The 27,441-nt window shown below is 44.3% G+C and overlaps 1 protein-coding gene across 7 annotated transcripts; it reads left to right on the top strand.

Moving 5' to 3' along the window:
* LOC123061060 (putative aconitate hydratase, cytoplasmic) lies at nt 1-26,654 on the top strand. 7 transcript variants are annotated; one of them, XM_044483965.1, is made up of 21 exons: nt 17,228-17,713; nt 18,384-18,456; nt 18,665-18,766; nt 19,003-19,163; nt 19,244-19,336; nt 19,492-19,677; nt 19,779-19,940; nt 20,150-20,297; nt 20,390-20,532; nt 23,166-23,222; nt 23,314-23,393; nt 23,605-23,680; nt 23,785-23,970; nt 24,088-24,155; nt 24,272-24,390; nt 24,461-24,585; nt 24,691-24,789; nt 25,048-25,527; nt 25,744-25,842; nt 25,937-26,179; nt 26,374-26,654. In XM_044483965.1, the coding sequence occupies exons 1-21, from the start codon at nt 17,300-17,302 to the stop codon at nt 26,434-26,436; spliced, it is 3,177 nt and encodes a 1,058-aa protein (XP_044339900.1). In that variant the 5' UTR covers nt 17,228-17,299; the 3' UTR covers nt 26,437-26,654. The 7 variants fall into 7 exon arrangements, with proteins under 7 accessions (XP_044339904.1, XP_044339900.1, XP_044339901.1 ...); XM_044483966.1 differs by having other exon boundaries at nt 17,229-17,713; nt 23,785-23,883; XM_044483969.1 differs by lacking the exons at nt 17,228-17,713; nt 18,384-18,456 and adding an exon at nt 1-275.
* The last annotated feature ends 787 nt before the right edge of the window (nt 26,655-27,441 follow it).

The following is a 27,441-nucleotide window of genomic DNA, read 5'->3' as shown; positions in this document are numbered from 1 at the left end:
GTTGGAGGTAGCTCGTGGCCATGCACCATTTTCATTAAACTATTGCTAGTACATAGCTAGTCCCATCGGCAGATCCTTCTCCCTCCAGCTCCGTTCTGCCTCCGCCGATCTTATGCTCCTTGCCCGCACCGCGGCCAGGCGCCTCACGCTCACGCGGCCGTGCGGGTGGTCATCGGCGTGTGTCGTCTCGCGGACAGACGCCGGAACGACGGCTGGTGCGCCGCCGTGCCGGCCGTCCATCGAGCGATTTTTCCTGCGCAAGATGGCCGACGCAGGTGCGTGCGCGTGTGGTTTCTCTCTCTCTCTCTCTCTCTCTCTCTCTCTCTCCCGTGTGTGTATTCAACTAAACTATTCATATGAGTTTGAGAAATGGAGATGGAGGATGTTTTGGTCAACTCGGTCAGCGGTATAGTAGTATAACCCAAGTGGCCCAAGAAGACCCACCCCCTGCCGCTGCAGTTTCTTCTCAAGCGGCTAACCATCGCTCTCCGTTGGAAATTACCACACTTCTCGTGTTCTCCGGTCATTGCAAGCTCGAGCGGAGCTTGGCAAACAGCACTTCAACGGCCAGGCGTATGTCGGTGGCGGCACCGAGCTCGGTGAGCACAGACCGTAGTCGGCAGTGATGGCGAGCACCTATAACTAACGTGGACGCCGTAGCCGGCCGGTGACGACCAGCTTGGTGAGCATGAACTTGGCTACGCCGCTGTTCCTCCGGCAACTTGGCATGTGTTCCTTCCAACGCCCCTTCCAGTCTTGCTAGCTCGCTCGATGAGGCAGCTACCTGATTTGGATCTGGACTTGTTGCGGAAGGCTTTCTTTTTCAGTAGGCGTGGAGCCAGGTAAAGCTTATCTACTTTTGTTCTTGGCATGGGACAGGTTTTTTTTCCTTATAAAGAAGGATTGAGGTTTCTAACTTAGCTAAGCTAAGTCACATCATGAAATAGTTACACCGTACCATTTCTGATGCAGCATTCAATAAGGGTTGTTCACTTTAGAGGTAGCTCTCTGAATTCGCTCTAGCAAGTTAGAGAATCTGGATTGTCCTGCCGACACTGCTACAACTGTTCCATTTTTTGGCATTTTGAGGAATTTTAAAACTTTAACGCATGTAGACATTTTGGTTTTAAAACATGGGTCCTTATAAGCGGAGCTGCCGGCGCCGGTCTTGGCTAGGGCGGCGCCTGGTGCGAGGCCGCCCAGAGGTGCGGTTACGCCAGCCCCCAGGGGACCTGCGCCGCCTCCGATACGGGCGCCGACCCAGACGGCGGCTGGGGGGGGAACCGCGCTTATGCCTAGGGCGCCAGCTCCTCCGCGAGGACCGGTACCTCCGCCTACTGCCGGTCCGCGGCCACCACCGGTGCCGGTTCCCAGGGCCGAGGTGACAACAACGCAGAGACCATGGCCGAGGCAAATGGCGGCAGCTCCGGGCTCTGGTGCTCAAAACTCCACTCGCAACGGCTCGAGCGCGTCGGCGGGAGATGATCGAAACCCACCGCGCGGTCAGTGGGGCGACGACGGATACGATGCTTATGGTGCTGGGTTGCACAGGGGCTCTTCCTCAACCGGTGGAGACCGAGGATATGCTCGGGTGGACAAGGGACAAAGTAACAATGGTTTCCAAGGACCGACCGGGAACTTTGTCGAGGGAGCTCCCGGTCCCAACCGTGCTTTTCGCGGGCGCTTCCATGGAGGTCGGGGCGGTAACCGCAGGTTTAATCAGACTCGGTATGCTAGGACGGCTACAGTGACGGAGGTCGCGGAGGGTGCATCAGAGTTACCCCAGGTGGCAGTGGAGACGGTGCAGGCTTTGGCTTCAGTCTCGCTGCCTGAGCCTATGCAGACTGAGGATACTGTTTCCGAGCACGGTTCTGACAAGGTCGAGAGTGACAAATTGTCTAAGTGGGCGGCTAAGAAGAAAAAGCTCACTTGTTTCCGGTGTGGGGAACCGGGGCACTTTTTGGTCCAGTGTACGGCGGAGCTTTGTGATCTTTGCCGGAAGCCTAATCACACAGCGGCTGACTGTCCTCTGATGTTGGGGCCAAAACCATCCGTCCAGATATACGGGGTGTGTTGCTCCGAGTTGATGTTTTTTGAATCTCCGTCTGCGGAACCTTCCGCGCCCATAGTGGAAACCTCCTTCCCCGGTGTTGTGAAGGTGGTCCACGGGCCTTTGACCGAAGCACAGATTATTCAGCAGTTGAGAGAGCTAGCTCCGGGTAATTTTCAGTGGTCATTACTTAAGCTCTCTGATAATTCGTATAAAGTGGACTTCCCTTCTAAGGAGGATCAGGTGAGAATTCTCAAGTTTGGTATGAGCAGGGTCACAGGCACTAGCTTTGTGCTGGCGTTCGATGAGTGGAAAAAGAAAGAACCACAGGGCACACCTTTAACTCAGATTTGGGTTCGTTTCTCTGGTGCCCCGTCTGATCCTTTGGACAGCTTTCTGGTGACATGGAGTCTGGGGTCGCTGATAGGTAAGACCGAGCAGGTGGATATGCAGTTCACTCGGGCTCATGGGGTCGCACGGCTGCTAGTTAGTGTCGCCAATATTCAGTACTTGCCAGACGTGGTGCCTTGGACTTACGCAGGCGTTCTGTATCAGTTGGACGTGCACTATGAGGATCCTGATCTTTTCAATGAGTTTGAGGACGACAATCCCATGGACACTTCCGAGGGAGGTGGGGGTTCAGGTACCAGGGATGACAATGCTAAGAGTAATGAGGATAAGGCTTTGGGATCGTCGGGGCAGTCGGAGAATGCCGACTCCACTCCTGTTGGGCCGTCCTCCACGGTACCAACTACCACGCTTCAGTTGGGTTCTCTTGGGGCCTTCTCGGCGCCGCCGAGATTGTCAAGTGTTAGGGCTGGTCCTCCGAGTCCAACACTTAGATTATGTGTGGGGAGGTCGGTCGACCACACTGATGAGGTGGGGCAGCAGGCCCCGTCGTCTGTCCCTCGCTCGCCTTCGGCCATGGCGATCGTGGCGGAGCCGGTCGCTGCGGGACGAGCGGACTTGCAGGAGGCTAGACCTTCTGGGTCCTTGATGTGGCTGGAGACTGGGGGCGGCGCGGCCCCACTGGAGAGGTCCCCGGATGGCAAGGAAACGGGTGCGCAGGAGGCCGCCCTTTCTCCTGCGGTGGCACTGGAAGGCAGCCTGGTGGGTGCGCTTCCTGCGGAACCGGCAGCGCCTTTTTCTTTGGGCACGAGCATCGGCGAGGTGGATACTTCGTCATCTCGGGTGGCTGCTCCGGCGGCTCCGGTGATGGTCTTAGCGGCTGGGGGACGGGCAGGAGGCTCTTCCCCTAGCGCTACTTCGCGCGAGGAGGTCCGCGAGTTGGAGGATTCGGCATCTCTGGTGGCTGCTCCGGTGGCCTCGGTGATGGCCACTGCGGCTGTGGGACGGGCAGGAGGCTCTTCCCCTACCGCTACTTCGCGCGACGAGGTCATCGCGTTCGGTGGGATCCCGGACCCGGTCTCTGTAGGGAGACGGGTCAGCGGGAGACTACAGGAGCACTCCGATGTTGATGACATGCAGCTGAGGTGCGCATTGAGAGCGGCCAAGCTGCGGGACGTCGAGACTACAACTGGTATGTCAGTCAATAAGTCTAATTCTATTATGCATTTTACCAATGAAGAGATTGTTCATAATGCAAACCAAATAGGAGTGTCTCTTGGTAACGATGATCTAGAGATCTCTAAATCGGTTAATGAGATGCTAGACTTGGAAGCTGAACGTGCGTTAGAATTGATTCGTAACATAGCTGCAGTAAAACCGATGAATGAGTCGGAGATTGACAAGCTAGGGGTTAGGGTTCTTGATAGCTTGTGTGCTGATCTTGATCCTGCGGTCCAGGTGACGGAGGAGGAGGATGAGTATACCTCTCCGGTAACCACAAACCTAGAGGTGGTGCCTGTGGCCGTAGAGCCTCTTTCCGAGTGTGTTGAATCTATTGATGGTGGGGTTAAGCCTAAGAGGACCTGGAAACGTAAGGTTTATCCGGTGTCGGCTGTGCGTAGAAGTGCTAGGATCCGTACCTCCAAAAAATTTCATGATGAATTATGAAAGGCATTTTTTGGAACAGCAGAGGTCTTAAAGACTTGGCTAAAAGACGTTTTCTAGCAGAAGCTTCTATTGAACATCACTTAGACTTTATTGCTTTGTCCGAAACTGGACGAGGTAATTTTTCAGCACAATTTCTTAGCACCTTAGCAGGGGGGGTAGACTTTGATTGGCATTGTCTCCCACCTCGAGGAAGATCCGGTGGGGTTCTACTCGGGGTTAAGTGCGATACGTTGGAGGTTCGGAGTGTAGTGATGGGTGAATTTGCGGTTAAGTTTAGGGAAAGAACGAAAGCTGATGGTTTTGATTGGGCTTTGGTGGCAGTCTATGGGGCTGCGCAACCCGAACTTAAGGAAGAAAAGAATAATGACAACTTTGACGGCAGATGGTCCTTTATGTTCAATACTATCATAGAGAGCTTGGACCTCAGAGAGATAGAGCTTTCGGGTAGGAAATTCACTTGGGCAAACTCATTACCGGTTCCGACGTTTGAGAAGTTGGACCGTGTTCTGGCAAGTGTTGAGTGGGAACAGAAGTTTCCTCTGGTAACGGTGCAGGCGTTGACACGAGGTATCTCGGATCACACACCGCTATTAGTGGACTCAGGGGCCCCAACTCATTTGGGTAATAAGAATATTTTCTCTTTCAAACTTGCTTGGTTTGAAAGAGAAGGATTTATCGATCTGTTGGCTAGAGAGTGGGCTAAAGACTCGGGGGGAAGGTCACCCATGGAGCGGTGGCAATGCAAGATTCGTCATCTGCGAAGGTTCCTTCGTGGATGGGCTAAGCATACGAACAGAATTTATAAGGCGGAGAAGGAAAGGCTCCTTATGATGATTCACACCCTAGAGTTAAAAGCTGAAACCTCTCTTTTAGATAACAGAGAGTTGGAGTCTAAATTGGAGGCCGAGCTAAGGCTGAAAGCGCTTCTCCGTGAGGAGGAATTGAAGTGGGCTCTCAGAGCTAAGGTTCGCAAGGTTGTCCAAGGTGAGGATAATACCCAATTCTTTCATATGATTGCTAACGGAAAGCATCGTAAGAAGAGAATTTTTCAATTAGAACAAGATGAAGGAACGATAGTTGGTCAGGAAAACCTGAAAGTTTACATTACCAACTACTATAAGCAGTTATTTGGACCTCCGGAACGGAGTTTTGTGTCTTTGGATGAGTCAAGAGTTGAGGATGTTCCCCAACTTCAGACGGAAGAGAATGAGATTTTGACTGCCCCGTTCACGGAGAAGGAGGTGTATGAGGCCATTGCACAAATGAATAATAATAAAGCGCCAGGACCAGATGGGTTTCCGGCGGAGTTCTACAAAAAGTGCTGGCATTTCATTAAACATGACCTGTTGCTCATGTTTCATGAATTGTTTAATGGTCAGCTTCATTTATTCAAGCTTAATTTTGGAACAATAACTCTTCTTCCTAAGAAGACAGAGGCTATTCGCATTGAGCAGTTCAGACCCATTTGTTTGCTTAATGTAAGTTTCAAAATTTTCACTAAGGTTGGGACGAACCGACTCACGCAGATAGCGCATACGGTGGTGCAACCGTCCCAGACTGCTTTCATGCCGGATAGAAATATCCTTGAAGGGGTGGTCGTCTTGCATGAAACGCTCCACGAAATTCACTCAAAAAAACTTGATGGGGTGGTTTTTAAAGTGGATTTAGAAAAAGCATACGATAAAGTCAAATGGCCTTTCCTTCATCAGGCGTTGCGTATGAAAGGATTCGACAAGGCATGGCGCGACCAAATTGATTCCTTTACGCAAAAAGGGAGTGTAGGGATTAAAGTGAATGACGATATAGGTCACTATTTCCAGACACATAAAGGCCTAAGACAGGGGGATCCAATGTCACCGATCTTATTTAACATAGTAGCTGATATGCTATCTATTTTAATAGGCCGGGCCAAGGAGGCGGGGCAGGTTTCGGGCTTGGTTCCGCACCTAGTTGATGGAGGTATATCCATTTTGCAGTATGCTGATGATACGATCATCTTTATGGAGCATGACTTGGTGAAAGCTAGGAATATGAAGCTTGTGCTGTGCTTATTTGAACAATTGTCTGGACTCAAGATTAACTTCCACAAGAGCGAATTGTTTTGCTTTGGAAGAGCTACTGAGGACCAGGTTGCGTATAAGCAATTGTTCGGATGCGAGTTGGGTTCACTACCGTTTACTTACTTGGGCATTCCCATTCATCATCGTAAGCTTACGAACAAGGAGTGGAAGTGTATTGAGGATCGTTTTGAAAAGAAACTAAGCTGTTGGAAAGGGAAGCTCATGTCATATGGAGGTCGATTAATTTTGATTAATTCGGTTCTCACAAGTATGCCTATGTTTCTTCTATCCTTCTTTGAGATCCCGGTGGGGGTTAGGAAGAGATTAGACTTTTATCGATCCCGGTTTTTTTGGCAAAACGATGAGTTGAAACGTAAGTATAGGCTTGCCAAATGGGACATCATCTGTAGGCCCAAGGACCAAGGCGGTCTAGGCATTGAAAATCTAGAGATCAAGAATAGATGTCTCCTTAGCAAGTGGCTTTTTAAACTTTCATCCGAGACAGAGGCTACTTGGGCACAAATTCTGCGTAATAAGTATCTTCAGTCAAAAACTTTAGCTCAGGTGACGGTGCGCCCAACTGATTCACCGTTTTGGAAAGGGTTGATGAGAGTCAAGCCCCTCTTCTTTAACAGGACCAAAATCTTAGTTGGTGATGGAGCTACTACGAGGTTCTGGGAGGATACGTGGCTAGGAGAAACACCTCTGGCACGTCAATATCCCATACTGTATAACATTGTTCAACGTCGAGAAGTATACGTTGCAAATGTCTTACAGTCAACGCCTCTCAATATTAGCTTCCGGAGGACACTAGTGGGTGAACGATGGGAGGCATGGCTTCATCTTGTACGACGGCTGATGGATGTCCAACTGTCTCAGGATCCAGATAGGTTGTTTTGGAAATTGACAAAGGATGGTAGGTTCTCGGTTAAATCCATGTATCTGGATGTCATTAATACTAGTGTCATTCCTTGCTCCAGACATGTCTGGAAAGTTAAGGTACCTTTGCGAATTAAAGTGTTTATGTGGTTTGTGCATAAAAAAGTAATTTTGACAAAGGATAATCTGGCAAAACGCAATTGGGTGGGTTCTGCTAGATGTAGTTTCTGCGATTGTAATGAAACTATCAGGCACCTCTTTCTGGATTGTCCACTGGCTAAGCTTCTTTGGCGTTCGATTCATATTGCCTTCAATATTATTCCACCTACTTCTATCAATATGTTGTTTGGAACATGGCTTGATGGGGTAGACTTGGTTTTAGCAAGACTCATTCGTGTTGGCGCGTGTGCCTTGTTATGGGCAGTATGGAACTGCAGAAATGATTTGGTTTTTAACAGAGCAACGGACTTTCATTTTTTGCAGGTTATCTTCAGGGCCACAGCGTTGATCCGTATGTGGTCGCTACTCACTCCGATGGAGGACAGGGGGCATTTGGCTACTGCGTCTACCCGATGGGAGATGGTAGCTCGGGTTATTTTCAACCGGTTTGGATGGCGGTCATGTAATAGGATAGGCATGTAGTGCTCCTATTTTTTGCCAGCCGGTTGTGGCTTTATGTTTACGCTCGTCTGAGCGGCTTGTCGTCTTTTTTACTTTAAACCTGCTGAAGACTTTGTGACACTCTCTATTTTAATATTATGAGCCGTATGCATCTTATTGATGCAGAGGCTGGGGTTGCACCCCTTTTCAAAAAAAAAATGAACTCCGTGCTTAAAATTTACGATTGTTTGATCTATACAAAAGAAAAAAAAGTCACGCACTAGAAAATTTATAGCGCCCAAAAGGTAAATGCACAATGGTTTTATTTTTTGCACAGTTTGCAAATTATTAAAATTTACCCTATAGAATCTATATCTTTGTAATTATTCCCGCGATGTACATTTGTGAATGTCCTTTTGGAGCTTCTCAGATAAAAAACTTTGGTTAATTTTTTTAATATTTTTAAACAGGTTCATGTGTGGCCAAGAGTAAATCAGTTTTTTTTTCATTCATTATTTGAGCTGCCGAATAAGTAAATAAATAAATTATGTGACCGAACCAATCATGGCATAGTATTTTGTATGTGTGCAAGCCATGTGAAAACATATTTTTCATGAGGTTTTGCATGTCCATAGTACATTTTCACATGCACACATGGAGCATTAGTTCTTTGGTAATATAATTTTAAACAATAATATAACTTTGGAAATTTTGAATATAAGTGGAGCGTTGGTGTTGTGGTGCCAAAAATGTTATCTAGCATCTATAACGGTCAACCTGAAAAAGATGGAGACTCTTGTAATATTTTTTGTGTAAAATATAGCAAATGTATACTTTTACTGGCGATACACCAATTTAATCATGTTTTGTTGCAGACTATTCAAGCACAAATGAACATTCGTAGGTCTAAAAATTGTTGGTATTTTTTGGATGAGTGTCCGTGGCTTTCAGAATCTATATGCTCCTGTTTCGTATACATTTAGAAAAAGTTTAATCAATGATTATGATGTTGCCACACGCATATGCGTGGACCACTATGCTAGTTATATATTAAGCACATAACGGTTGACCCCAAAAGAAGATAAATTTGTTAAAAAGTAAAAAAAAAAACTATAATTGTATGACCTCTTGGGTACCATCTCAATATAACTGAACTATGACCTATATATGAACTACATGTTCCAGGCAAAGGCGACCTTATATGTAATTTCATATATTTTTCTAACAAGTCATTAGTGTGACACATCACTGTAAGAGCATGGACAATGTGGATCGGTTGTAAGGGTATCTCCAAGGGCATTCACCAAATCACGTACCTCATTTGTCGGGCGGGTACGTCTGGATGTTTCCGTGATGTCCCCCATTTGACCGCAAAAACACCGCTAGGAACGGTTCAAATATATGGGGAGTTTTGGGCGACCATGTCTAGACGGACAATGAAGCAAGAGTAGGAGGTGCCTCTGGAGATGCCCTAAGTGAATGTGTAGAGCCAAGTGCAATAAAACTGAAACCAGTGCAATGCTAAGCATCCTTAAGGATCTCATGCGTTAGAACTTAGGAAAGCATTTTCTAGAGTGGTTATGGAGGTCAAAACTACGTTCTACTAAAGCTTGTTTTAGGATATTTCCTCAACACTTGCATGTTGCAATATTTGGACTCCCGTATAAGAGTTTTTTAGACCAGATTTTACCTGCATTGTACACACCCGTACCAACTGTTACTCATCCAAAATTATTATCACGTAAGTACTATAGTGTATTAGTAAGAGAAAAGTGCATATTTCAACTCTGAACTCACGCCCTAATTTAATTTATAACCCTCAACTCCAATATCGTGTGCAGTATAACTCTAAACTCTCAAAACCGGATATGTTTCAGCCTCGTGTCCCTCAAACCAGTTTCTGGTCGGTTTTGATAGGCCTTGAAGATTTGACCGCCTAATCAGCCAAGGATAGCGCTGGGGAGGAGGCCATGTACTTCAGGAGTCCTAGGACAACGGCAAAACCTCAAACAAAAGCATGCGATCCACCTGATCGGGCTCCCGCACTCGATCGTAAACCTATACAGCGGAAGGAAGTGGAGTCGATGGCTGTACTTGTGCAAACTATGGGAATTGCGTCAAGGTTTTCTGCAGTGATCCTTGTAGTCGGTGGGGGTGCATACGGGGCTCCCTCTGTGGACGCTGCTCACCCGAAGCCGATTGACGGGGAACCTGTGGTACCTCCGGCTGTGATCCCGAGCACACTTGTGGCCGTCGTTGATGAGCAGGGGTTAGATCTGGTCATGTTCTATGGGGTACAACAAGCAATGAACAATATGAGTGCAGATAATAGTAAGGCTTTCGCTCCTTTGGTTCAGCAAGGCACCGTTGGGGTGCAGGCTGTTGAGAGGATGGCGAAAAATCAGAGTTTGGACAGGAAGGTGGAGGCAATGGAAGACGTAGCCATGGATGAGGAGACCGAGGTCAATTCAAACACGGAGGCAACCAGCCCAGGGGCCGCTGGTCAACTGACGGGGTCGCAGGCGGCGCCCCGTCAGGAGCAATGAATTGCGTAAGTTGGAACTGTCGGGGAGTGGCCAACAAGCCGACAGTTCGTGATCTGGTTGGCCTAGTTAAAGAAACAAAAGCAAAGTTAGTTTTTCTATGTGAGACTAGACAAAGTTATGAGAAAGTGAAACGTCTTCGTGGTAGATTAGGCCTAAGAGGTTTTTCTGGTGTTAGTAGTAATGGCTTGAGTGGTGGATTGGCTCTGTTTTGGTGTGATAGTCTGCATGTGGAAATTCAATCTTCAAGTGAAAGGTATATTGATGCTCATGTGAGACTGTCTGAATCAGATCCTTTGTCGAGATTAACATGTGTGTATGGAGAACCTAGGACGGAAAATCGCCATCACATGTGGTCTCTAATGCAGGATTTAAAAGCACAGTCTGATCTTCCTTGGTGTGTGATTGGAGACTTCAACGAAGCAATGTGGTCTTTTGAGCATTTCTCTGTGTCGACACGCGGAGAAAGTCAGATGCTTGCATTCCGGGATGCACTTGAAGTTTGTGAGCTAGGGGATCTTGGTTTCTCTGGGTTGCCATTTACTTATGACAATAAGCAATCTGGTAGGAGGAATGTCAGGGTCCGTCTGGATAGAGCTGTTGCAGACAATAAATGGCGTGATATTTTTTCTGAGGCTCGTGTGGTGCACAAAGTTTCGCCGTGCTCGGATCATTGTCCAATATTACTTGAGTGTGCACGAGAAGATGAGAATCCAGCAAAGCGTGGAACTAGGCGCTATGAAACGTTCTGGGAAAGGGATGCTAGCCTACCAGAACATGTGGCGGCTGTGTGGACTAGTGCTGGGCAGAAACTCAATCTGGGTGATGTGCGCTCGGGACTGTCTAAGTTGATGCTTGAGCTGCATGCATGGAGTAAAAAGAAGTTTGGTAATATTACGCGTGAGCTGGAGAAATCAAGAACGCAGCTAGAGGAGTTGATGAGAATGAATGCGGACAGACGGGAAATTCGGAAAGTGTCGGACCATATGGAGGAACTGCTATATCGGGAAGAAATGTTATGGATGCAACGCAGTCGCATCGATTGGTTGAGAGCGGGGGACCGCAATACACAATTTTTTCATAGGCATGCTGTATGGCGAGCTCGTACAAACAAAGTTAAAAGACTTGTAGATGCTACAGGAGCGAGTCACACTGATCATGAGGTCATGGGTAACATGGCTACCACTTACTTTCAGAATCTATTTACCCGTGATGAGACACTGGAACGTGAGCCACTACTATCCCTATTTGCTGAGAAGGTTAGTCCAGAGATGAACGAGCGACTGTGTGCAGAGTTCAGCGACAAAGAGATTTCAGATAGCTTATTTCAAATGGGTCCCTTGAAGGCCCCGGGGAAGGATGGTTTCCCTGCCCGTTTTTTTCAAAAAAATTGGTTAGTTATGAAAGCGGAAATTATTACTGCAGTGAAGGAATTTTTCAGATCAGGGTACATGCCACCGGGTGTAAACGATACGGTAATTGTCCTCATTCCAAAAGTCGCTGACCCAGTTCGCCTTACTGATTTCAGACCCATTAGCTTACGCAATGTTACCTACAAGATTGTGGCTAAATGTTTGGTGAACAGACTCCGTCCTCTTCCGGATGAGATCATATCCCCCTACCAGAGTGCTTTTATTCCAGGTCGTCTGATCACAGATAATGCGTTGCTCGCCTTTGAATGCCTCCATTATATTCAACATAAGAAAAATCCAGAGAATAGTTATTGTGCTTATAAACTAGACTTGTCAAAGGCCTATGACCGGGTGGATTGGGATTTCTTGCAGCAGGCGATGGAAAAGTTAGGCTTCGCTCATCAGTGGGTACAATGGATAATGACATGTGTTACCTCGGTGAGATATTCTGTTAAATTTAATGGAGCCATCTTGGATTCGTTTGCACCGACGCGTGGGCTTCGGCAAGGTGATCCCCTATCCCCTTTTTTATTCCTATTTATTGCTGATGGTCTCTCCGCCTTACTCAGACAAGGGGTGCAGTCACAAGCTCTCCAACCAGTGAAAATTTGCAGTCGAGCTCCAGGGGTGTCACACCTCCTCTTTGCTGATGACACCCTCCTTTTCTTCAAAGCTAATTCAGCCCAAGCGCAGTATATTAAGGGCGTCATAAACAGCTATGCAAGAGCCACGGGACAATTAATAAATCCCCACAAATGCTCTATTCAGTTTGGAGATAATTGCCCCATTGAGAAGCAAACCGAAGTCGGGCAAGAGTTACAAGTGCAAAGCTCAGAATTTCAAAGGAAGTACCTTGGGTTGCCCACTCCTGACGGACGCATGCACAAAGGCAAATTTCAGATGTTGCAAGAGAGCTTAACGAAATGCATCATTGCGTGGGGTGACACTCTTTCCCAGGCAGGTAAGGAAACAATGATTAAGTCCGTGGCACAAGCAATTCCAACCTATATAATGGGGGTGTTCAAACTGCCATATTCAGTCTGTGATGATCTATCCAGACTCGTGCGGAACTTTTGGTGGGGCTCCAAACAAGGGAAAAGGAAGACACACTGGCTTGCTTGGGACAAAATGCTCAAACCAAAAGGGAAAGGAGGAATTGGGTTCCGAGACTTCCGATTGTTTAATCAAGCTCTGCTTGCACGGCAGGCCTGGCGTCTCCTCACCAAGCCGGATTCTCTATGCTCACAAGTTCTCAAGGCGAAATATTATCCTAACGGCTCCCTCGAGGACACTGTTTTTGCAGGTAATGCTTCGCCAACATGGCACGGCATCCAACATGGCCTCGACCTGCTCAAGAAAGGGCTTTTGTGGCGGGTCGGCAATGGAGAGAAGATCCGCATCTGGAGGGATCCGTGGATACCACGACCGACGTCCTATCGACCTATCTCTGTGCGTGGGACTTGCCGGCTACGGAGGGTGGCTGACTTGCTGGACGATGCTGGACGATGGCGTGATGATCTACTCCGCCAATACTTTCGATCGATGGACGTGGACTGGATCCTGACGATCAAGCCTAGCCCGCATCAGCTCGACGATGTCCTCGCCTGGGGCCCTGATCCCCGTGGCCTCTTCAGTGTAAGGAGTGCGTACAAGCTCGCCTTGGAGGAAAAAACTCGCACCAATGCGTGCGCCACGAGCAGGGCACCGGACGGCACGCGTGCCGTCTGGAAGGCAGTGTGGGGGTGCCCTGCTCCCCCCAAGGTATGCGTTTTTGCATGGCGCGTTGCTACAAATTCTCTAGCCACTTTGGAAAATAAGCTTAAGCGAACTTTAGCGATATCTGACATATGCTCCCTGTGTGGTATGGAACGCGAGGACACATTTCATGCCCTCTGCAGATGTCCGAGGGCACGAGCTCTTTGAACGGCAATGGCGAAAACATGGAGTATGCCATGTGTGGATGACATCAACAACACTGGAACTGAGTGGATTCTTCATCTCCTTGACGGCTGCAGCAACGATGAGCGCCTCCCAGTGATCATGACACTCTGGAGGAATTGGCATGTACGCAATGAAATATACCATGAAAAGCCGGCGCCACCTGTGGAAGCATCGCAAAGGTTCCTAAGCAGCTACATCGACATTCTGCTTGGGTTGCAGCAACATCCCGAGGCCGACATCACCAAAGGAAAGATGGTTATCTCATACGATCACTCAAGATCCAAGGGCAAACGTGAAGTGACCGTGGCTTCCTGTACCAGGCCGCCTGAGCAGTGGAGCAAGGCACCAGAGGGCTGGGTAAAGCTGAACGTCGATGGAGCATGGCGGGAAGCTGATGGAACCGGTGGCCCGGGGATGATACTACGAGATCACGTGGGAGCAGTCATTTTCGCGTCTTGCAGGTTCCTCCCGAGATGTGCAAGTCCTCTTGAGGCTGAATTATCAGCCTGCATGGAGGGAGTTACCCTGGCTCTCGAGTGGAGCATGGCGCCTCTCGTCTTGGAGATGGACTGTGCTGCTGCAGTAAGCATGATTAAGGAAACATCATTGGACAGATCCCCCAATGCGTCTCTTGTTGGAGAGATTAAGAGGAAGCTAGCTGTAGGTAGGGAGCATGCAATCAGGTTGATTCCTAGAGAGCAAAACGGTACCAGTCATGCCCTTTCGCAAATGGGATGCTCGATCCCACGTACGGCCGTCTGGCTGCGTTCGGCACCTGACGAGATTGTTGGTTTATGTAAGCAAGACTGTGGCGAATCCACTTGAGTAATGAAATGATCCTTTCGCAAAAAAAAAAATAATCAGCCACCACATCACCAGAATTAGTCCAAAAATATTAAAGGGTCCAGAAAAATTTGAAATCTTTCCCAAAAAAGAGCAATACCATGCGGATAATTCAAGGAAAGTTTGAAACTTTTTTCCCAAATAGAATAAAAAGTACATATTCAGGACCATTTTATTGTCAAAATGACCAAACAATTAAATTTTCCAGAATATTTTGAAAAAAATCCTTAGTCACGCTAATCATTTTGTGAAAATTTGAGCTTTTTCGCAAACGTAATAAAAATACATATCGAGGACCATGTTTGGTCAAAATTTAACGACGAAATAAACTGTCCATACAAAATTGAAAATATTCTAAAACTAAACACTGTCATGCTAATTATTCTGAGAAAGTTTGAAACTTCTTTGCCAAATAGAATTAGAAATACAACTAAAATCAAGCAAAGATGGAGAGGATATATATTTTCCAAGTATTTGTTAATCTATTTGGCAAAAAAACTCGAACTTACCCAAAATGATCAGCGTGGCAAGGCTCATTTTGGGAATGTTTTCAATTTTTTCCAGACAATTTTATATTTTGGACATTTTTTGACCAAAAATGGTCTGGGATATGCATTTTCGTTGTGTTTTTATTTTTTTTGGCAGAAACTTTTGAATTTCGCCACAATGATCAGCATGGCAGTTTTAATATTTTAAACTGTTTTCAGTTTTTTTGGACAATTTTATTTTTTTGGTTTGACCAAAAATGGTCCTAAATATGTATTTTTGTTCTATATTTCGTTTTGTTTAGCAAAACAATAATGTCCGCATGGTGGGGCTCATTTTTTTAGGTTTTTCAATTTGTTCTGGACACTTTCATTTTTTGGGTCAAATATTAATGATATGGCGGCTTACTAGGCGGTCAAGTCTTCAATACATGTCAAAACCTGCCAGAAAGTTGGAGTTCAGAGTTTAGAGTTGTAATATAAATTGTATTGGAGTTCAGGATTATAAAGGCGTGATTTCAGGACAGGAGCATTTGCTTCTTGGGTGTATATACACTCTATGGAAATATTAGTAATTACTAAAAAGTCAAAAAAATCTGAAAATATTTTTGAAACTAACTTGGCCTTCCATTGTACTCGTAAAAGAAATTGCACGAAAGATAAAACCCTATTGACTTCAGGGGAAAATAAAAATGGAAGTTTAGACAAAAAAGTGTGAATAGTGACTTGTATATAACAATACTTTTTGCCCTAAAGTCAACGATGGGCTTTCGCGAAAACGATATATAGTAGTGCCAAAAAGACAATTTTATTCAAAGAAACTTTTGACTTTTTTTAATTTTTAATTAATTACTTTTCCAATATCAGGTGTATACACACTTATGAGCCAAAGGGCATTTATCCGTGAGTTCAATGTTGAAATAAGCACTTTTTCTGAATAAAACTGCAATTTTATTAATTAGAAATAACGGTTACATTGTCAATAAGAAAAAGTGCAATATCATTCATGGGCTCCTTAGACCAACCCCTAGTGACGGAAAATTTCGCTGGCATAGCAATTTCAGGAATTACCTTATTTGCTTCCCTATTACAATGTTCAAATCTAATAATAGGAAAATCACAAGCCAAAAAATAGCAATCATCGAAAACTATAGTTGTCCTCCTGCCAAGTGTCCTCCACTCTCCATTGTCCTAATCACTTCCGTACTGTCCGAGTTAACAAGACGATGGCAACCAGGTTGAAATAAGCACTTCTTTCTAGGGAAATACACAGGAGCTCCTGGGTGCTGCACACCTCTATACTAATGTTAATCGCAAAAAAAACCAAAAAAAGAAATTTGGGGATATCAAACCTGGGTTCTCACTCGACTCCCGTGCGAAGTTTCATGAAAAAAAATACTAGAACATATCCGTGATGAAGGAAATACTGTCCGAACAAAAAATCCATTCAAACAGTTTTTTTCTATACATAAAAAATTTCTGTCTTTTTTTTGCCACGAATACGTTTCCTTGTATTTTTTAAACGAAATTACACACAGGAGTAGATCGGAAAGTCAGGTTTTATATTATAAAATATTGATTTTTTTTTCAAATTTTTTGATATTTTTTGAATTTAATGTTCGCACAGGGGTGCAGAGCACCCGGAGTGCTATGAATCTGCTTCCCTTCTTTCTACCAGTAATAGAACTATTATATAGACAGTTATATTACAAGGCAAGGGAGAATATCTGGTACTCCCACCTCTAGGGTGCTCCCGGTGCTCCAAACTCGGTAGCACATTTTTATATGTTCGAAAAAATCTGAAAAAAAATCTAGTGTATCAACGTATGTTGTAAAAAAAATTCAAATCAAAATTCAAAACATTGCTCAAGATACAAAAATGACAAAATGACATCAATTGATAATGGGCCAAATCTAAAGCCCATCTTATGTTGTGTACTATTTACCGTCGAATTTGTCATTTATGTTTCTCAAACTATGTTTTGAATTTTGATTTTAAATTTTGTGACAACATACATTGATGTTGTGTATATGTGCTGGATTTTTTTCAGAATTTTTCAAACATTTAAAAATGCGCTACCGAGTTTTGATCGAATGGCTGTCACGTACGTACCAGTAGCCGGTCGATGAGGAATAATACCTCGTGTGGCACTCATGCCGCGTACAAATTCGTGCATGTAGATGTTGCACATGGGTTCTTCCATTAGTTTGCTTCGTTTTTAATCTTCCCTTATTTTCGTTTGCCGCGACGGCCGGCCGGACGGGGACGGCTTTGCTTGCCGCCGGCCGTGTGTTTGCTGGATGTTTGCTCCCTCCAACTTGCATTTCTCTACTGGCTACGGTGCTTGTACTGGCCCCACACACTTGCCTTCAATCACAGTAGATTATTCCCTCCAATAATTCCTCCTCCACTGATTGGCCATTACGACTCCAGTGCTCTGCCTGGTGCTTTTTCTCGGGCAAATCCCCCATGGCGTCCACGGCTGGACTCCAAACTTCCCACGGCCACTGGTTCAACACCACCCTCACATCCTCCCAATCCCACCTTGGCTTCCGCTCCTCCTTCCCGCGTCCTCCAGCTGGGGATTTTTTGGAGCGTTCTCCTCCTCGTTGCCGCCGACGATGCTCGCATGCGGTGGCGGCGGCGATCGTGGTGGAGAAGCTGGGGCAGGGAAGGTCTGTTGGACCTTCTCTGCCGGTGCCTCGACGAAGCCGCGATGGCTTCTTGGCGCGGCGGGGGCGTCAGCAGCCTGCTGCCGCTCCCTGTGGCAGCGCCGTGGAGGGAGCGGGTGCGGCCGCCCCAGGTACGCGCGCGAGCACCCGCTGGTCGTCGGAGCGGATGAGAGACCATGCGGGGAATGGAGATAGCTGTAGCTTTGTAGAGGTAATATACACGAAACTGTAGCTGTGGATCCCATCCGCTCGTGGCTTATCTTAGCAACGCACCGGGTTGATTGATTTTCCCCACTTGACTTTAATTGGTGTGGGAGCGGGGAGAGACGTTTGTGTCCTCGAGCTCCATGGAGTCTTTTTTTTTTCAGAAGTTCAAAAAATGAATCTTACAGTTTCAAAACATTCTGAAATTTTTGTGCATGCTCTTATAGATGTATACTACTCATGATGAAATACAATAACACGCACCAGCTAAAAAATGGCAAAGTCGTTGATTTTTTTATAGTGAACATTACATATACCGTTCATTGCTTTTAAAATCACGATTTTTTCCTTTTTGTGTACCTTGCTTGTTAACATATTTCGTTATGAAAATTTACACACATGTAGTATACCACAATGTGGATTCTTTTCTCAAAAAATTCGAAACTATAGAATATAATTTTTGAAGAGGCTCACTCACACTCGAGCTACAAAAGGCATTTATGGGGAGGGGGGACTACTGCGCTATACATGGTTCGGTGGAGTATATGCTACTCTCTCCGTTCAAAATACTTGTCATTAAAATGAATAAAAATGATGTATCTAAAACTAAAATACATCTAGATACATCTTTTTTATTTATTTTGATGACAAATATTTTCGGACGAAGGGAGTATCAGACTGGATTCTGCATCCGGCTACAGTGGAGCTGCGACCAGTACGCCGTGGAGCTGCAACGAACTGTGCCAAATGGTACGGCCGTTTTTTTGCTTGAACCAGAGACAATTGGTGGAGCTTCAACCAGCCGCGCCAAATGCTACAACCACCGTTGTTTTTGCTAGACACCATAGAAAGCAGAGGCTGCCCACGATCGACACATGAAGCTGCATGATGTTCAGCAATATAATAACGTTAACTATCAAGCACGTGTAAGAATCTTGTTGTTTGTGTTTGCATGCAGCAACCGATCGCTTCGCGAATACCTTGACCAGCCTCCCTAAGCCTGGTGGTGGAGAGTATGGCAAGTTCTACAGCATTCCTGCACTGAATGATCCAAAGATAGGTAATGACTCTTTTCTGTTTTTCATTTATTTGTTCGAGTTTTCTCCTCCTCTATCAGTGCAGTTTTTATTCGTAGCAACTGAGAACGCACAATGCACGTTTGCCGGTACAACCATATTCGAATTGCATACATAATAATCATACTATTTTGCGTACGTATAGATTGCAATGATATACTCTTCATAGATTTGCAAAAAGTAATAATTCTGACAAATATCTTATATTCCGCTTTATCAGATAAGCTTCCCTACTGTATCCGCATTCTTCTAGAATCAGCCGTCCGCAACTACGATAACTTCCAAGTTACGGAGAGTGATGTCCAGAATATCATCGACTGGGAGAAGACATCCCCAAAGCTTGCCGAGATACCATTCAAGCCAGCACGGCTTGTTCTTATGGTATTGAACTGATACATCACACAAGATTAATTCCCCATGTTTTGGAATGTATTTTGCTGATGACTGCCCTTACTCTCTAGGACAACACTGGCGGCCCAGCTGTTGTAGATCTTGCAGCCATACGAGATGTGATAGCGGAGCTAGACAGTGATCCCAAAAAGATCAATCCACTGGTACACATCTGCCATCTTTGTTATCCAAAATGCTCTATCAGTTTGTTCTGTATCATAGCAAAATCACTTCAAGTAGCCAGGGATATAGAACACGTATTTTCTTTATCTTGAACTTTTTTTTTTCCAATACAGATTTCTCATCTGGAGTATTGCAGGTTCCGGTGGATCTCGTCATTGATCACTCAGTGCGGGTGGATGTAGCCAAGTGTGCCGATGCATTGAAACAAAACATGGACCTGGAGTTTAGCCGCAACAAAGAGAGATTTAGTTTCTTCAAATGGGCGTCATCTGCTTTCAACAATATGCTGGTTCTGCCCCCTGGTTCTGGGATCCTTCATCAAGTAAATGATCTGGGTCCAGGGGCCAATTTCTGTACGGCTAATAAGTATCCTGTCTGACTAGCTCTTTGTACTCATATTTGGTTTTGTAACACAAATTTCAGGTCAATCTTGAGTATCTTTCCAGGGTTGTCTTCAAAGCAGATGGTGTCTTGTACCCTGACAGCGTGGTTGGCACTGATTCACACACCACAATGATTAATAGTCTCGGTGTTGCAGGTTGGGGAGTGGGTGGTATCGAAGCAATGGCCGCAATGCTTGGGCAGGTAAATCTCAAGTGGAAATCGCGTGCTCTTAAGATTGATCTTCTTGTTTCGATATAATTTCTTTCTGGGACACTAGTTGTCCGCGTGCTCTTGAGATTGATCTTCCTTATTTCACTATAAGTTCAGCAATATAATAATGATAAATGTTGATTATTATTAGTTAACATTTGATTTAGCTGCATCTCACCACATGTTATTACCATATGCAGCCAATGAGCATGGTTTTACCAGGTGTGGTTGGATTCAAGCTGACCGGAAAGTTACAGGATGGTGTCACTACTACAGACCTTGCCCTTACTTTGACCCAAATGCTAAGGAAGCATGGTGTTGTTGGCAAATTTATTGAATTTTTTTACGGTAGGCGTTCGTACTAAATAGCGACAGATAACATGTTCGTATATATTGGTCATATTTAATTAGTGTTTTCTCCTTTTTTCTATTACATTCAGGTGAGGGTGTGGGCAGCATCCCTTTGCCTGCTAGAGCCACAATCGCAAACATGACTCCGGAATATGGCGCTACCATGGGATTTTTCCCTGTAGATCAAGTGGCATTAGATTACCTCAGACTAATAGGGCGAAGTGATGAAACAGTATGTTTAACTATCTACTACTCTTAGTCTATTCCATCACATTTCTATTTGTTGATAGCTAAATAAGCATGATATAGGTGGTTAAACTGGTACCGTGAGCCAACCATAGCGCTTCTCCATTACACTACATACTAGGTTTTTTTACAGTACCCTGGTACTCCATAGATAGAGGTGGGAGTACCAACAAAATCGCACCGTTGATTTGAGAGGGCATTTTAGACTTTTTGTCTCCTTAATTTAGGTATAATGTTGAGATATTCCCGTGATCTAATTTCCTAATCCGATCAGCTTAAAAAGAAAAGAAAAAACATTCATCTGATCAAGCGCACGCCCGCCGCCTCTGATCGTGCACAACGACGGTTGCCGGCTTGCTGCATCCTCCCGGAGGAGCCGTCCTCATGCCCTATCACGCACATGCATGAAAATCTGGCAACTTAGCCGCCGGCAACCCGTCCCTCCGGCCTCCGCTGGACCTGCGCAGTGCATGCACCTCTGTTTCTAGCGTTGTCAAGCAATCGGTTCATGTTTCCAATTCCAACAGTCACATAATTACTAATAGTTGCATTATTTCACCTCATCGCGTTTTATCTCTTTTGAGATCTGATGTGATTTTGTTTTTGGGATGTGAAGAAGTCCTTCTCTATGCATCCCGTAAATCATGGCTCGGTCGCCAGCTTAAGCGCCGCCAGCATGTTGATTTTATCCCTTAATTAGTGGAGAAATAACAATCTAGTCCTAATTACCAAATTACCCTCGAAGTGGTGGTACTCCAGAAGTTTTAACGATAGTACTCCAAGGCATCTATACTGGAGTGCCAAACAATCCTGTCCATCAGATCAGAACAAATGAAGGGCTTATATTAGTTTGAGGGTACCATAAAACAACTCACATACTATAGGGCGTTTTTGGTTGGGCACTTAGGTCATTAACTAGCTATTCACACAAGAAAGCTAAAGGCTTTCGCCGTATCCAAAAGCCTAATAGTTAAAAGACATGAGTAATCTGGGGCTTGATTTTCTAGCTATTGCCAGTTTAATTTGTTACTTAGCCCATTGAGTGACCTAGAAACAAATAATTACGAAAAAGAAGAGAAGTCCATATTTCGTTCTTATTTTATGGAGAGAAGTCGAATCCATATATATTTCAGCGCTGAATTGACACGAATGTTTAAGAAATAACCCGGAACTTTAAAACCATCTAAGATATAACCCTAAGCTTTCAAAACCATGCAAATTTCAACCCTGACTCCCTCAAACGGGCTTCTGGGCAGTTTGGATGGTTTTGACCAGTTGACCGACCCAGATAGCATTCACATCAGCCGCCACGTCACCAACACACTTTTTTGACCCAAAAATAGACGTGTCGAGAAAAATTGGTCCCAAACAGTAAACTTTTTCACACACCTCAATTTTGTTTTGTTTTTTTTGCTGAGAGCAGCTCAGATGTCCAAACGAGCTGAAATTTGGCACGAACCTCATGCACTAACACCATCTTCCATGGAAAAATGCGGAATTTTTTGAAATTTTCTAGTATTTCTTTTGATTTTACTGTTCATGCGCAGGAGCAGATGAGCTCGGGAGCCATCTAGCCGCTCTTGGAAAATACATATTCAGGACTGTCTTTGGCCAAATTTTGACCCAAAAATAAAAGTTTCCAAAATATTGAAGACTTTCAACAAAATGAACAATACCATGCTGATCATTCTGGGAAAGTTCCAAACTTTTTTTGTTGAAACATTTTTGCTGAACAGATTAAAAAATACAAGGAAAAAGAAATACATATTTAGGACCTTTTTTGTAAAAGATTGAGCAAAAGTAAAAGTGCCTAGAAAATTAAAATATTCTCTAACAGGAACACTACTTACCATGCTGATCATTCTATGAAAGTTTACTTTTTTCCTTTCATATTAAAAAATACAAGCAAAATACACATTGAGGACCTTTTTCGCTCAAATTTTGACAACAAATGGAAGTATCCTAGAATAAATAAAAATCTTCTCTAACAAAAACACTACCATGCTGATCAACCAGGAAAAGTTTCAAGCTTTTTGCCAAACATATTAAAAAATACAAGGAAAATACACAGCAGGACCTTTTATGTTCAAATTTTGACCAAAAATGAAGTGTCGAGAAACAATTGAAAACATTGTATAAATGAACAGTACAGTGATGATCATTTTGGGAAAGTTTCAAACTTCTTTGCCAAACAGATAAAAATACAAGGATAATACATATTTAAGACCTTTCCTCATGACATGGCAGGTCATGTGGATGTTGACTAGGCGGGACATCTGCTCAAACCAGTCAAACTAACCAAAAACCGATTAAGCAGAGTGAGGATTAAAAGTTGCACCGTTCTGAAAGTCCAGGGTTGTAACTTAGGTGGTTTTGAAGTTTAGGGTTGTTTCTTAGACATTTGTGTCAATTTAGAGTTTAAATATGGACTTCCCTGAAGAAAAAACCCACAAAATAAAAATGATACTAGTTTATTTCCAAAGCACGACCACTTCTCCATGGAAGTCACTCAACTGCTTTTAGGTAAATAGTAAAGCACTTAAACATGCGTACTACATACTATGTATTAAGTTGGTTGCATCCTTATGCAAACTAATCAAATATTGCATTTTGATTTAGGTATCAATGATTGAAGCATATTTGCGAGCTAACAAGATGTTTGTAGACTGCAATGAGGTATGGCTTTGCCTTTGTTTTTTCATTATGATGCTCGCTTTTGAGTTTTATGTTACTCAGAATATGGACAAACTTGTGTTCATGATGGCAGCTTCAAACGGGACCAGTTTACTCTTCAGATCTTGAGCTGGACCTTACTACGGTGGAGCCTTCTGTTGCCGGCCCAAAGAGGTGTGTGGTCTTTACGACTATGTTGTTCTCATTGAGTAAATATGGAAGCTTCCAAGTTTGAGTACTCGTGCTTCAATTTGGGTGCATAGTTCCTCTCTATTTAGAGGACATTTAGTTCCTTCGATATCCTCCTTCATGTTATTTCATGATATAACTGTTCTGCTAATGGGGAGGTGCATTATGATGTATTGTTTGATTAATCAAATTGTAGGCCTCATGACCGGGTTCCTTTGAAGGAGATGAAATCTGATTGGCATACTTGCCTGGGCAATGAGGTTGGTTTCAAGGTAAGCTTTTGGTTTAGCGGCATATGGCTAATGCATGACAGGAATGAGATTAAATATCCAACATTAGTCGCCAAATACCTATAATTTCTTCAAAAACATTTCAGGGTTATGCAGTGCCTAAGGAAGAACATAATAAAATTGTGAAATTTGACTTCCATGGACAACCCGCTGAAATCACACATGGCAGTGTGGTTCTTGCAGCAGTATGCAGTTCCACAAACTCATCAAATCCTAGCGTTATGATCGGTGCTGGCCTTGTGGCAAAAAAAGCATGCGAATTGGGTCTTGAGGCCTGTTCTTTCATAATGGGTTCACATCTTCTATTTGATGGATGACTTTGTTTGTGCTTCGTCTCTTCTCTTGTGGTGACAATCTGTTTTTGACTGTGCAAAAAAACTTTTCTTCAGGTGAAGCCATGGGTTAAGACAAGCCTGGCCCCTGGATCTTTGGTTGTCACCAAATACTTGGAACACAGGTATATATGTCCTTTTGCCACCCCGCGACCTTTTGAAGAAACATGGAATCATAGTTGCAACGTATAGTGTATATATGGGGAATGGCATTAAAATATGTTGTGATTTATTCATGCAGTGGCCTTCAAGAATATTTGAACCATCAAGGCTTCCATCTTGTCGGATATGGTTGTACCACTTGTATCGGCAACTCCGGCGACCTTGATAAATCTTTATCAGATGCTATTGTAGATAACGGTAATACAATGCACACTAAATATTTTTCACTGCAATGCGTTTGTACTCATGGTTTATATTATTTGGTTAGATGTTGTTGTTGTTGTTGCTGTGTTGTCGGGCAACCGTAACTATGAGGGTCGTGTGCACCCTCTAACTCGAGCTAACTACCTCGCCTCACCACCTCTTGTTGTTGCATATGCTCTTGCTGGCACCGTAAGTCCATTACATTCTCCCACCTTGATGCTCACATAGGCATAACTCCCTCTTTTCCTTCGCATGATGGTTAACTAGGGCTCATTACAAATTGTGCCATTTTAGGTTGACATTGATTTTGAGAACGAACCTATTGGAATTGGAAAGGATGGCAAGGAGGTTTACTTCAAGGATGTATGGCCCACAAATGAAGAAATCGAGCAGGTAGTGTAACTTCAATACTCCTGCCCATGTTTTAGCTATCTTTATTATGTAAAGTTTAACCTGATTAAAATTGATGATAAATTAATCACGCTCTAGAATATGTGTTGTAAAATTGACTCACTCCGATTACTAATATATGAGATAAAATTCTTTGATGAAGCGAGAATAGTACCACTAAATATTTCATGGAAAAAAATATCTTGTGATGATAACTTATTAGATCCTTCATCTATAACTGAAATGCTACATGATGACTAGGTTATCAAGTCCAACGTGTTGCCGAAGATGTTCGTGGACACGTATGATTCCATCACGGAGGGCAACGATGCATGGAACAAATTAGTGGTCCCGAAAGAGACGCTCTACCCGTGGGATCCGAAATCCACCTACATCCACAAGCCAGCGTACCTGGAAAATATAACCATGACCCCGCCCGGCCCGCCCTCAGTGAAGGATGCCTACTGCCTACTAAGCCTGGGGGACAGCATCACTACCGACCACATCTCTCCCTCGGGGGTCATCAAGCCAGGAACCCCTGCCGCCAAGTATCTGCTGGAGCGCGGCGTGAAGCCTGAGAACTTCACCACATATGGCAGCCGACGTGCCAACGACGAGATCGTTGTGAGAGGGGCATTTGCCAACATTAGGATTGTGAACAAGCTTTTGGAGGGAGAGGTGGGGCCTAAAACTGTCCATGTCCCTACGGGGGAGAAGCATTACGTTTTCGACGCTGCCATGGTATGTGATCGTCTATTTTTAAAGTTGCATCAAAATTACCTGTATTTGAGTAGTTGTGGAGTCACTGAAATAATATCTAATCACCCACATTAACGCCTCGGTTCATATACAATCTATCCACCAAAAGTGTACTATTGATGTTTTGCTAAAACTGTGCACTTTTCAAAACCACTTCTTACAACTTTTTTGTTTGTCGTTGTAATTAATGCAATGCAGAAATACAAGTCGGAGGGTCATGACATGGTCATTCTTGCCGGTGATGAGTATGGAGCCGGGAGCTCGCGTGATAGTGCCGCCAAGGGGCCATTGCTCCTGGTAATCAATTCATCTCCATAGAGAGACTCTATGCCGATCCTCAATCTTGCTCAGGATGAAACTAATCAACAAGTTGTGTGGTGTTTTGGAACAGGGCGTCAAGGCAGTGATCGCTAAGGGCTTCGAGCGCATCCACCGGAGTAACTTGGTGGGGATGGGGATCATCCCTCTCCGCTTCAAGGCTGGCGAGGATGCAGATTCACTCAACCTCAGTGGGCATGAGCGTTTCACGATCGACCTCCCTCGCAAGATTACCGAGATCCGTCCAGGCCAAGATGTGATCGTTACGACAAAAAATGGGAAATCCTTCACTTGCACACTTTGCATTAACACACAGGTATGTCATATCTAAGCCATAATGTAAACTGGTTGAGGCATTGATATAGTCTTCAAACTAAAATTTAGCCTCCATGTATATTTATTCATGTAACATGTTGTTAATTTTTCTAAACTTATGGCCAAACATAAAAATATGCCTCTTGCACATATTCTAAAACAACCTACATTGTCCTGTCCTTTCTTGTGATGTAGGTGGAGCTGGAATACTTTAACCATGGAGGCATCCTCCCCTACCTTATTCGCAAATTGGCATGACTGACCGATGAACTACATTTAAATTGTATTATCTATATGCAATGTCATGATTTTATTCTTTATAAATTGATTACTTGTACCCCTTGATTCCGTTTTGACTTTCATTTTTTTTAACAAATTTGTGACGAAACATTTGAAAAGACAGAGTGGAGCTTCGATAATAATTAAGAGGGGACAATTTACTTGATAGTGTATTGATAATTTATTAGTGAAGACAATATGTTTGTTCGCGTATATGTTAGTTAGTTGTAATGGTGTCGTCAACAGTATATGTTAGTTTTTTTTTGAGGAACAATATATATTAGTTAGTTGTAATGGTGTCGTGCTTGATGTTGATGCACCAACACCTCGTGTTCTTCATTTCCTGTATTAGGTGCCGTACAGAGGATGCACCAGCTCCATAGTGTTAGGAAATATGCAACTTGAATTTCCAGATGGCCATAGGCCAATATATATACTTGTACAAGTGTGGAATATGTGCAGGAAAGAGGAAATCCTTATGTCACGTAGGCGGATATATACGTGGCCATGTTTTACTTTAGATATATGTCACGTAGATTGGGTATGTATAATATTTTCCAAGATTTTTTTACACAACCGGGTATATAAGTGTGCAGATATATTGGGTATTTCCACTTGAGGTATATATGTCGATCGGATATTATAATATTTTCTTTAATAGGTATTGGATAGTTAGGAAACAAAAATAAAATGCAATTAGTCAAATAACAAAATCTTGGGTATATACATACCCGCGTATGTACATACTTTTGTTAGTAAGTATAAGATACCCTTAATAGCACCATTTTGACCTGAGGGGTCTCGCGATGGGCGGGGCGACTGGAGACGGGTCTCGCGACCCAGGCGCCGGCGGCGACCGGCGAGTCGGAGGATGATTCCGAGCGCTAGTGGAGAGTGATGAGGAGGAGGGTGAAGACAACGGCCGACATCTTCATGCCTGCCTACCGGAGGCGGCGTCACCTACGCCTTCAGATCACATCTGTG

The sequence above is a fragment of the Triticum aestivum genome, chromosome 3A (assembly GCF_018294505.1).
Source record: "Triticum aestivum cultivar Chinese Spring chromosome 3A, IWGSC CS RefSeq v2.1, whole genome shotgun sequence".
NCBI classification, from domain to species: domain Eukaryota; kingdom Viridiplantae; phylum Streptophyta; class Magnoliopsida; order Poales; family Poaceae; genus Triticum; species Triticum aestivum.
The sequence above is the reverse complement of the archived record's forward strand: the minus strand, read 5'-3'. Positions and strand labels throughout refer to the sequence as shown.